This window comes from Dipteris shenzhenensis, chromosome 21, assembly GCF_047967505.1.
Source record: "Dipteris shenzhenensis isolate YYH24624 ecotype China chromosome 21, Dip_SZ_1.0, whole genome shotgun sequence".
Lineage (NCBI taxonomy): Eukaryota > Viridiplantae > Streptophyta > Polypodiopsida > Gleicheniales > Dipteridaceae > Dipteris > Dipteris shenzhenensis.
In genome coordinates, this window is record NC_141616.1 from 38,877,074 (window position 1) to 38,889,981 (window position 12,908).

General features: G+C 43.3%; 1 protein-coding gene across 1 annotated transcript in view; it reads left to right on the forward strand.

Moving 5' to 3' along the window:
- The first annotated feature begins 3,369 nt into the window (after positions 1-3,369).
- Positions 3,370-12,908, forward strand: part of LOC147888833 (Methylthiotransferase) — a 28,693-nt gene continuing 19,154 nt past the window's right edge. Inside the window, exons 1-2 of the mRNA XM_087392458.1 lie at positions 3,370-3,704; positions 3,789-3,827. Coding sequence (XP_087248584.1) covers positions 3,537-3,704; positions 3,789-3,827 — 207 coding nt within the window. The 5' untranslated portion in view covers positions 3,370-3,536. The remainder of the gene's footprint in view (positions 3,705-3,788; positions 3,828-12,908) is intronic.

A 12,908-nucleotide genomic window follows, 5' to 3' on the forward strand; every position in this document is an offset into this window, starting at 1 on the left:
TTTGGCTATGTTTTTGCTAGGGTCAAGGAAGAAGGAGGGGTTAAAGTATGTGTTTTTCTTGTGCAATTTCAATTTTCAAGGAAAAAATAATGGGAGGAGGAGCCTCCAGGAGACCGCGATATTGCAGCCTCTTGGGAGGCTCTTCCTGCTAATTTTATTCGGCCCATAACTTCATCAATCAGACTCCAAATATGGTCATGTTTGTAGTCAAAATGATCAGAAAGATATGAATGAATCCATTTATCATGCTAAAGTGTCAAAATTCTAGATCTTTAGAAACTTTATACCTATCTTTGTTTCATCAGAGCTAGACCTTATCAAACTCTATATTTTCTTATGACCATGGATTTTTCTCATATAGAGTTCGAGTCCTTGGTTTCCTCCCTCCATCCCAGAGGTGTATACATGGTCATGTGCATATAAATGTGATCTATATTTAGTTAGCATCATGGTCATAAGATGATCAATAATTTATTAGTTTCATAGTTTAAACATTTTATTCGTATGATCATTTCATGTACAAATGAGATCAAATCATATGGGTAGCATAAAAATCAATGAGCTACAAATAGCTATTTACGATGGGTTTTGCTAGGAGGAGCTTCTATATCATGGGTGGAACTATTGTTGTTTGTATGTAACTCCACAAAATAAAGAAACCCCTTCAACTCACATGCTACCTTACATAATTTTGAGTGACTTCCTCGAGGTGTAGACATTGCAAAATTTCCCCTTTTGTATCCATTGGATGACTACTAATTTGCATGGATTTATTATTTATCGAATTATAGGTTTTCTCTTTATATGTTGCCAAGAATTTCACCTTTGGTATTCATTGAATGATTGCACACTTGCATGGATTTATGAGTTATCCAATAGTACCTTTGTAAAAATAAGTAAAAACAATCTTTGATAGTGTCATGTAGATTTATGAGTTATCCAATAGTAAGTTTTATCTTTTTAAAAATAAGTAAAAACAATATTTGATAGTGTCATGTAGATTCAACAATTTTTGGTAAAAATTATATCTACTATAGGTTTAGACAAAGTTCCTCACAAGCATCGCTCGAACTCTGTGCTCGCTCGAATGCAGTAGCTCGATATTTCGACTTACTCTATATATCATGGCTTGGGTTGGATATATTCATGGTTTGCTGAAGATCTTAATGATGTTGAGATACAATGTGCATCTGTCGCAGATGTGATTGCTTAAGAATGGATATGTGGATGAAAACATCAATGCTAGAGAAAATTAGGGATATAGATGGAATAGGAGTGAGCCTTGCCCTATCACTATCAATTACCAATAGTACATAGACTAGTGGTATAATCTCTATAACATGGCTAAGCGACAAGTGTATGAGACCCTTTGTATCAAACCCAATTATTCAAGATGTTCTACGGTATTTTGCATCTAGAAACCAAACCCATGCACACAATTGAATGCAATTCTAGAGAATGAGAAGGCTCCCAATGACAAAAGTAGCGAGAGTGCATGTTCAGACCCTGCCAAGTGGCCCTTGATAAGTAGTTCTTGATCTAATTTTAGTTGTAGACAGTGATGTAAATGCAAGCATGATCTAGAATTTACCTCATTAGAAGGCTATGTCCACGATGCAATTGAGGCCTTGCAACTCAAGGAGAAAGAACTTAGAGTTGTAGAGTCAGCAACAATAAGAGGATATGAAACGGGCCAAATCCGAGCTCCTAGATCGGGAGAAGGCACGCCAGGGATTTTATTTTGAAGCATGCCAGTCAAGCAACCCAATTGCTACAGGCTAGACCTCATCTGCTCACACCATGACCTCCTCTATTGCCCTTCCATGAGAAGAGTTCTCCATGCCCTGCGAAGTGATGCTCCCCTCTGCTTTTCTTTAACGTGCAGGCCTATATAGTCTCCTACAACATCAAGCCCATCAGCTTGCACTTTCGAGCTCCATCTTGAATCGATGGTAAGTGCGGTGTAAGATCAAAGAAGTATACACATCAATTCGTTAAGGGCAACAGAGCATGAATTTGAAGAAGATGGGGTGGCGTTGCGTTGTGGTTTGTGTGTAAGAGATTCTCCTATTCTCAGCATGGTGATTTGAAGATGATGTAACATCCGAAGCAGTCTCCACGAGCACCTCCAAATTCAGCGCCTCATGTACTAGAGGTGGATTGATCTTGGCCCTTGGGTACTTGATTCAAGTGACATGCTATAGATTGATTCTATGTGAACTAAAAGATTTGTAACTTGATCTAAGTGTGTAAAATGTATTTTGATTAGGTTCTTGTCGAAAAAATATGATGCCTTAAGGTTATTTTCTGCTTTTCAATAGCCCTACTTTGGACTTCCTCTAATCATACTTGTCTTTTTGTGATGTCCATAGTCTACTGAACGATCTGTGAATGTTGGAATCATCCCGCTCAAGGAAACACGTAGATTTTCTCAGGCTCACATTGGCGAGTTTTCGGAATATTGCCTCTAAGATTAAAGAAATCGCTAAAAGAAGACGAGAATTTGAATTTCGCCTAGTGCGTTGCTCATAGTAATTTTACTAGTGTTCAACTATGATTTCGACCACTAGCGTTCATGTAATATGCCAATATCTTATCCACTCACGAGACTTATTCTTGGTGCTAATATTCTTAGCGTAAATATTCTCGACGCTAATATTCTCGACGTAATATTCTCGACGTTAATATTCTATTCTTGGTGTTAATATTTTTGGCACCCAAGAAAGGGCCCGTTCCTTTGGATTATAACTCTTTGGGGATGGAAGAGCGCCACCTCCCCGCCTATAGTATGTGTGATTATAATAATTATGTTATATATTATCATAAAAATTAATTTAATTACTCATATTCAAAATTGCTTGTTTTCAATATGAATTCTTACAACAATCCTCTCTTTTGATGCATGTTCTCCATGCAAGGGAGCAAAGAAATCCAAGCTGGAGGCAACATCGAAACGACACCTTTATTCATATGGTTGTAGTCCATGCAGTCACATTATTGTATACACTGCAAGAAGGATCAATTATGAGCTCTTACGAGCATCACCTTATTCATGTATTTATTGGGCTTCAACTTCCAAAATATGGACATCACCAAGTTAGTAATAAATCACCTCCCGTGACATGTGCAGGGAAGATCGGGTCCTAACAGACCCTGTGTCACATCTCATGTCCATATTTTTGCTCATTCGTTTTTTTCCTTTAAAATTTAAAATGCTAGGAATCTATGTGCTCGACGACAGAAAGGCTGCTTGCTGCAAACCTAGTTTTGTTCTTCAAATGCAAAAAAAAAGAGTTCACACCACTCGGTGGCCATTCTCAAAAGGTGATCTGAAGGGCTGCCATCCTACTCCACGGCCAACTCCTCCAAGCCGGGCCCATTTCTAGTGACATAAATTAACAACCTGATGGAGTCCTTCCATCCTATTTCCTCCTCCTCCATGGGTGGGCGGGTGAGAACCCCAATTGAGTAAGCCGATCCAGTCGTGCTCTACTACTTTGAAATTGGGAGTGCTCTGTCATAAATACCCTAGCACAATGGAAGACATCGAGGATATGGCACTAGACCATCATCGTTCTCCTCCGGGATTGCATTTCCCCTCAGCTACTGTTTTGCCCAAGCCTCGTTACCGGTCCCGTGGGCCTCCTCTTGCCAAGGAGAATTTTCCACCTCCGAGTCCTCCTTGCGGTGTGCCCGGGGTTCAGGTAAGGATGGCAGAACTCTGCCGGAAGTTACACTCGGCGAAACTGAGACGTCCATGATGGCTAATTTTTAGCGTCTTTGTGCAGACAATTTACATGAAAACGTTTGGATGTGCACATAACCAGGTAATTTCTTAGTTTTTTAAATTCTGCTGTTGAAACCGTCGAATGAGCAGCGGGTAGGAATGCTTTTCTACGCTAAAAAAGCTGGCTTACATTCTTGGGACGGCTTTGGATTGAATTAGAATTGAGGGTGGCAAGCGTCAAAGTGTAATTGACATTTTTGACATCCAAACCAATATTAAATCTGGTGCAATAAAACAAATCATAGCCCCTAGTGAGTTTTTTATGTAAAAGAGAAGGGGCCACATGTAGGTTAGTCACTATTGGTTTGGCTTTTTATGGGTTTCCTATATAACCCAACTCTCTCTTGTAGTCTCAGTTGTTGGTGATTCATTGTGGAATGCACATCTTTGGATCTTACTTATCCACTTTCTTGTACTTATATTTGGTATCATAGCCTCCTCTTGTCTCCTACTTGCAAGTCTGTTGTGAGGAAGAGGAGCTTGATCCTGTGAGGAGTCCTTAAAAGACTTTCAACATTTGGAGCAGTTTGTTTTTGGCCTTTTAACGCTTGTTCTCAGCTCCACTTAGGATTGTGCCAATTGTGCTAGTGTTAGACGTCAGTTTTGGACACTTCCGAGCACATTTGTAACTCGTATTTCCTTATTGTGCTCAAAATTTGCAATAAAATTGATGGTTTAGGGTTTCAACAACTTTATCCAGCTGGTTAGATCCCTATAGGAACAAAAAGTGCAAAAAATAATTGAGAAAGATCAAGGAAAGCTAGCATCTCCAACAAAGGATGGGCAAGAGAACTGATCTTTTGACTCAAAGAAGAAGAAGAAGGTTACATGGAAGTACTAGGAAGAAAGCAAGGATGGCAATGAGAAGCTCAAGGAGGAAATAAAGAACAGTAGTAATGTCCTTGTCGATGAACTATTCCTCATTGAGAACTTCTTGCATGATGGGCAAGAAAGTGTTGGTTCTAGTGTTCAGTATAGAGACGGTCTTCAGACTATTCACTTGGTTGATGGAGTAAATGGATGAGCTTATAGGGACCGTAATACTTGTGAGCAAGCTTCGTATTGGTGTTACCTTTCAACGAGGCATAACGGTTCCTATGGAGGCGTAAATGCACATAATCCCCTTCTTCAAAAGATAGATACCTCCTGCGTTCATCCACATACTTCTTCTGCTGGCTTGGGCATCATGCATGTTCTTCTTAGCCAATTGCAGAAGGGCATCTATTCTTTCCAAGTCACTCCTTGCTTGCTGATTTTTCACAGCTACGTTTGCCATTAAAGGCGGCACCCCAACCTTGCATCCATACATTGCTTCAAAAGGGCTCATGCCAATGGAAAGGTGTTTGGTACTGTTGTAGCAAAATTCAGCCAAAGCCAGCCACTTATCCCAGGACTTCTGTGTATCATGACAAAAGTGCCTCAAGTATTCCTCCACCCATTTGTTCACCCTCTCTAACTGTCCATCCGTCTCTGGGTGGTAGCAGTGCTAGGTGTGAGGAGAGTACCCATCGCCGTGAATAACTCTTGCCAAAAGTGATCCATAAACTTTGCATCTCTGTCATTGACAATTTCCTGAGGGAAGCCATAATGCTTAAAAACATGCTCAATAAATTGCCACGCAACCTATGATGCTGAATACCGGGTCTTAGTGGCTATGAAATAAGCCTGTTTTGTCATTCTGTCCACCATCACATAAATGCTATCCCATCCTTGTTAGAAATGACCCAACAGAGGGTACGCACAGTGGAAGACTGATAGTAATGCCCAGAAGCTCACACAACGTGGTGTGGGATGTGGAATCACATACTTCTTAAACTTATGTGCATAGATGTGCAAGCCAGTAAATAGACAATGCTCAGAAACAAATATAGAAGCAGCTCTTTATATTTCCGTCCGACCACAAAGTAGGACATGATACAATACCAAAAGGTTCTACTAAATTTCAAGCACTTATAGATCTCTGAGCCCACGTACTCCACCTCGAGGAAATGTAGACTCTCTGTCTAGAGTGTTCTTCTCAACCTTGCTGCCTTGAATGTCAGCCTAGGTAGGCAGCCCCTGCCAAGCTTTGTCTGCAGCACACAGGTCCTCTTGGTCCTCCTGAATGTAGGCCCCAAGCTAGTTGTTCCACTGCTCCAACCTGCTTGTGAATGGCTGCTCCAGAAGATATGATGATCACAACACCTTGCCGCCCTAGAAGACAACCAAGGTCCAGCCTCTAGGGAACTCAGTCTGCAGCACACCTTCCACTCTCCTTCACCCCTAGGGAGTGGCTTCTGGCTGCTCCTGTTTGCTGCTTTTCTTGCTAGATAGTTGGATAAATTATGAGGCCCAGGGCCTCTCCTTTTATAGGCCCCCAAGGGGGCTGGCAAAAACCGACCAGCCTGCCCATTCTGGCTGACCAGACTGGCCGACCAGTCTGTGGCTGGTCCAGCCCTATTAGGGCTCACAAACTGGGGCCTTTTTTGGCCCACTCTTCTAGGGCCTTGGCCCTCCAATCAAGGCAAGGGCCCAGCCCTATATAAAGGCAGGTCCCTGCCTCATAGCAGCCTCCTTTGCTGCTCCAACAGGCCTCATCCAGCCCCGTACAGCCTTGTACCCTGCTCAGTACAGTTGCTGATGTCAGCACCACCTGTCCCAGGTCTGCATAGCCTTGTACCCTGCTCCGTACGCTTGCTGATGTCAGCGCCACTTGTGCGCCTCTATTCGGGGTCTGTTCCAGCCCGTACAGACTTAAATTCAGCATGCCCTCGGTTTGAAGGCTTTTGTTACTCCAAAAATATGGGAGCTGCCTTAGAATCCTGCATATACTCTTCCTGAATCCCATGAATCCAATCTTGATAGATGGAAACAGACTACAAGCCCACATTTTAGACAAAGCATCGGCAACCACATTTTCTTTCCCCTTTGTACTCAATGTCAAAATCTTAAGACTGGACTGCAGCCAACCATCTCCTCTGCTTCATGGACAAATTGCGCTGCATAAGGAAGTACTTGAGTGTCCTATGATCCGTCTTAACCTTAATCTTGTTTCCCTACCAGTAGTGGTGCCATTTCTCGAAAGCATGTAGTATGGCCAGCATTTCCTGATCATAAATATGATAGTCCAATTCCTTGGCTGTAAATTTTCTGCTCTCGAAAGCTATAACTCCACGTTGCTGTCTTAGAACAGCCCCCAGTCCTTTGCCACTTGCATCCGTCTCTACAATGAAAGGGCCTGAAAAATGAGGGCACACTAATATAGGTGCATTAAGGCATGTTTGAGGTCCTCAAAACTATTTGAAAGCATCCTTTTTCAACAACTCAGTGAGAGGGGCTGCCCTCTTGGCACAATGCTCAATAAATCTCCTGTAGAAAAAAGCTAGACCCAAAAAGCCTCTGAGTTGGGTGGGATTTTGCGGCTGTGGCCAGTCCCTTATGCATTTTACCTTGGCTGGATCCACCCGAATTTCATCCTTGCTCACAATGTGGCCGCGCTACCGCTGTCCACAATCATGTGAACAGTCCTGCCATTAATTTGCCCTTTCAATATGATAGTTTCAGCACCTTTAGCACCCATCAAGGCATGAAGAGAGATGGTATAAAGTGTTGGCTGGGCATCCCAATAAATTTTGTTTTCATCCATATAAAGTGCCATTTAACTTTTTATGTTTTAAATTAGAGAGAGAGAGAGAGAGAGAGAGAGTTTCTAGTTTTTTGGAAGTTTTTGTTTCTTAACTTGCTTGTTTATTTTTGCTTAAGTCACCTGCTTCGTTTCTTCTTTATTTCTTGTTTTCATTCTCTTTTGTTTATTTGACGTATTTTAGTAAGCACTGGGTTTGCCCAAGAGACTCCGCGGGTCTTTAGAAACCCAGTATAGCTGCTTATGCTTGGGCACTGATGATGACATAAGTGTTGCTTTGCTTGCTAAGTATGTCTTCCTTTTGCTTTTCATAAAAGTTTTTGTTTACCTCTTTTTTCTTCTCTTTCATTTTCTCTTTTATTTTCTTTGTAGATTTTTGATCTTTAGAACAACAAAATTTCTAAATTTGTATGATTGGACTTATTCTAGTCTTACAAAGGTATATAAAATTTTGTTTTCATCCATAGGAGCATTTCCACGAGAATCCTCCCGTGCATGAAAATCCCTAGCAACCTGATGCTCCATAAGAAAAGACGTAGGTCTACGACGTCGCATGCCACGAGTGGGCTGAATGTCCAGTGATGACATACCATGAATATCATGACCAGGTTCACAACCCGGATCAAAAAGGAAATCAATCCTCTTCGTGGCTCCATTTTCAGGAGCCTCATCCGTAGCACGTGATCTTGTTGTCTCATCATGAGAGGCATCGAATGAATTTGTGACATCAACCAAATCCTCATCATCAGAGATTTCAACGATCATATTGAGCTCCAGTATTCGGCATCTTGCAAACGTCCCGATGCTCAAGGGTCCATTTCTCCCCACAATTAAAGCATAAGTTTGCCTTTTTTCTGCTATTCATTCTGGCCCTGGTATACTGCTTAATTTCTGATTTTTCATTTCCAGCAGTAGGCTTAGTTCCTAGCTTGGCATTTGATGGCCTGTCTGGCCTGGCATAGGGCATTTTACTACCTGAAACAATAGGAAACCTTGGAAAGGGTGCTGCTGCAAATCTTTTATCATGCCAAAACTACTCTTGGACTGTACTGGTCTGCAACAAGGCATAGAATTCAGCCAAGTATTGATCCAACATGAGTGGGGATACGAATGTAGTGGCCATCAATTCTTTGAAACCCCTCTAGGTGGCTGGTCTTTGAGGCAAATCCCTCGTGTATCGCCACCATGTGTGGGCATAGTCATTCATATGCATACCTGCAAAAATGATGCGCTCCTCCTCAGACTTGGGGTAGAAGTAGAAATAGTCTTCTAGCTTCGTGAGCCACTCCTCCAGCTCATTGGGAGTGCGAGTGTCCCCTTTAAACTTATGCACCGAGAGCTTATCCTTCACATCCTTGGCTGCATACTGCTTATTGTACCAACCAGAATGTCGGGCATCCTCACGCTTAAGGCTCACATATTGAGGAAAGGGCATCTCATCCCGCACTTCCTCAAGCAAGGCTCTGTAAGAGCGTAAGGCATCTGAGAGCATATCCATTTACAGCATTTTGCTGTGTAGTAACACCACCAACTGGGTTGTGTCTGACTAAAGGTGTTCATTGATGGAGCCATAGAAACATGCAGCCCTGGCTGAGTTTGCCTTCCAAAGGCATCCCTTTGAAAAGATGGTGTGGTAAAAGCGTGAGAAGAGGACTCAACTCTTTCCTAGCTGCCCTGTAACCCAAAACCAGATCCAAGCACGCTCACGGGTGCAGTACTGAATGAATGCATACCCAAAGGTCGGCCCAGTATAGACGGCCCAGCCTGCGTAGAAGCAAGAAACTGTGAGCCAAAAGGTGGCCTGGTATCTGTCAAGAAAGTGCTCTGCGGCATAGAAAAAGCATCACCCAAATCTACGTAATCCCCATGCTGGGGTACATGCTCATAGGCACGGCGTGCATCAACCATAAACCCTCTGCGTGGGCGTGAGAACTCATCAAGGCTATCTGACCGATCCCCATGCTAGGGTCTGGACTGCTTTCCCTTATCCTGCATAGCAATGGCAGATGTGATCTGTTGACCAATCTGCTGTCCTAGTTGGGCAAGAGCGGTATCTTGCACAGCCATGGTTGTGGTAAGTTGCTGGCTGAACTCATGTCCTATCTGGCGGAAAGCACCTTGGAGCATAGAGGAGAGGGCATCCAAAAACTGTCTGCGCTGCTTGCGCTTCCCGAGATGCAGGAGAGAGAGGCTGAGTGGTAGGAATGTTTGTACCACCAGTGGATGCAGCCACTGTGGGCAGGCACTTGCTCATATTGAGCAGCCTCATCATTGTCATGCAATATATCACAAGGGGCATGCTTCGGTGGCATGGTGACTGGCCCTTGAGAGAGAAGCTCGAATGTAGGCAAAGAGAAATGGATAGCAAATCCCTGCTGTAATGAGCACTTGAGATAGTGTGTGGAAACACGAAAAGGTTGATGGAGAGGCTTGGGAGAAAGGTCATCGAAGAAGCTTCGAAACGGGGCGTGAATGAGCCAAAATAGGGCTGTGGAAAGCCCCTAAAAGAGGTTGGAAAATTTTGAGTTTTTTTTTTTTTTTTTGGGGGTTTTCTAAGTCACCTAGGACAGTTAGGGCAACACTACCCTAAGACTATTAGGATTATTAAGACACTGACTAAGGCTAGCCTAACCCTTTCTTTGACTCTAGTTAGTACTAACCTAACCTAGGTCTAAACTAACCAAACCTAAACCTAACCCAATAACTAAACTAACCCTGCTTAAAATCTAACCTAAGATTTAGAACCTTGTAGGCTAAGGTTTGCAAGAGGCGACGGGTGATGACGGGCATCATAAGACGCGACAGGCAGGATTGAATGCTTCATGTAGTCGACGGGCAAGCTCGACGGGTGATCACGCAGCAGGAGTACGTGACGGCCAGATGGAACGGGTTGCACGAGACGTGATTGACGGACGGAACGGTTGAGCGAGCATTTGGCTACATTGGCATGAGACGTGACGGACGGAACGGCTAAGCGGGCGTTTGTCGTTGACGTTGGAGTTGAGTTGGAACACCACTTGTTGAGTTCGTCGTCAAGTAGCTGCAGAGAGAGGGTTTTGCTCATACATGTTTTCTTTTGCTTTTTGTTGATTCACAACTTCATGGAAGGGAAGAGTAGCGATTCCTTGCTTGTCTACTTGCTCGTGTCGCTTATTCCCCACAGTCGTGAATCTTGATAGTCGACTATGTGGTGGACGTTAGACTCTCGTTGGTCATACTTTTGGAGTCCGGAATGAAAGTGAATGGGGAAAACAATGGTCCCAGGGTCGGTGCTCTAATACCAATGCAATGAAAGCGGGAAGGACAGATTAGAGAAAGGAGTAGTGTCACCACAATGTAAGTATCCTAAGTCAAAGTACAATTGATAATTTATTTGATCATAATTAAAGAGTTTTCATTCATGCTAATTATGGTCAAAGAGTTCTTGTAATGGTCAAAGAATTGATTACGGTCAAAGATACTTGACTCTGGTCAAGTAAGCCTGATTTCGGTTTGGGAGACTTGGTTCATTATCAAGAGGGTTAACTATGGTTAACCAGAGTAACTAAGTTGTGCTAACTTTGGTTGGAGAGATGTGCCAGCTTTGGTTGGAGAGACTTAGCCATAATTAAGGCGCCTCGACCATTGGTCAAAGCCCCCTTAATTATGATCAAGAGCGTTGACTCCGATCAACCAGAGAATATATATATTTATATATTTGTTATGTGTCGACGTGTTCAGTGGGGACGCCCACCGTGACTAGGATTAGTCCATAGTTTATTATTTGCATGCAAAGTGCTAACAATTAATGGGTGCCATGGTGGTGCGCTTTAATTAGTTGTTGCAGGTACTATGAGGGCCTAAAGACCCAAGCAATTTGGAGCGTGGCAAGTATTTTCGGAGGCCACCCGCATGACCAAGTGCTACGAAGACCCTAGTAATTGCCCTCAGAGGCATGTAATAGGACTTAGTCTAGATTTTTGACAAGTGGCATGTTGCCATTTTGGAATGAGCTTGAAGCTCTTGTAAAATTGATTCACGTTTAAATTTTTTTGTAACAACAGCTTGCACGCTGAACTATTGTACTGAGATTCTCTCTTTATGAATAAAACCTTCGGAGGGGTCCAACCCGACGATTGTCCTGGGCCCTAGTTTGTTTGGAGAGAGAGAGAGAGAGAGAGAGAGAGAGAGAGAGAGAGAGAGAGAGCAAAAGAGTGTTTGCAGTAATTTGTCGAGAGGAGATTCCAAGTAGAATTGGTAAGAGGGAGAGAGATGAAGGGAGTAGAAGTAGAAGTAGAATTTATTAGCATCCTTGGAGTGCCAAAAATGACCCATGGGACCCGTCTCGATACAATGTAAAAAGAGTCTCCTCAAGGAGAGGAGTCAGGAGTCTATGAGTTCCTGACGACAGGTAAAAAGACGAGTGACAAAAGATCCCAATGCTGCCGGAGAGGCAGGGAGAGGACGAGAGAGAGAGAGAGAAAGAGGGGAAGGGAGAGAGAGAGAAATTGGGAGAGAGAGTAGGCAGCACGTAGGAGGAAGGAGGGAGTAGATAGCATTAGATGTCACATCAAAGGTGCTACAATGAGTGGTGGATGGAGACTTACATAGTCCCTCCACATGTCCCACGTATGAGAGGGCTAATGTGAAAAGATTCTTTTCAGTATGCATGGCGCCCCGAAATGAATACAAGTGTAATTATTAGGCTAGGAGGTAGGATCCCCCCCCTCTTCACCCCCTTTCCCCCAAATCCCAAAGAATAGAAACTTCTGTTAAAAATTTGAGAAAATGATACAGATCAACAATCCATGGGATTCTTGACCAATGAAAAGGGGGATGCTATGGTACTTGCTTCCCAGGACGCCAAGTCACTGTCGAGAGTATCTTGGAAAAAAGTGTCAACAACCAAGGTGGGGGCTATACAACCAACATATTCCTTCATCTGTGAGTTCAAAAATCGTGCAAGCCATGCCTTGTAGAAATGCTTTCCCCTTTTGGTAGTCTTCTTAGATTCCCTTGTGCCCTGCTCTCATGTCATACCGCTATATTGCATCGTGCTACCGAGATATTTGAGGCTATGATGCTGGCCATTGTCTCTAAGATGCCATGCTTTGGGGAGAGCACATGTCTCTAACAAGGGCAAGGGAATGAGTCTTGGATATCCAAGCAAGCTATTATGAAACCATCTATCTTGTAGGTTGGAGAGACCATCACAATGGGGGCAGCGTACTGTCCTTTTGTCAACCAAGCTGCCATGTCCTAGGTGAAGTCCCTACGGGTACATTTTGGCCACCATCTTGAGGGAGCAATGCGAGATCCTTTGAGTCCTTGGACAACTCCTGACAAGGTCAGCTATCGTCTCGAGGTCCTTGGTGTCATAGCAGTGATAGGACTCATCTATTCTTTTGTATTCTAGACATGGTAACTCCATGAGCTACTAGTTAGAAGAAAGGCAGAGGCTAGCCCAAAGGCGACCTCAAAGTACGATAAGGACCTCATATGGCACTTGCTGCTCCAGCC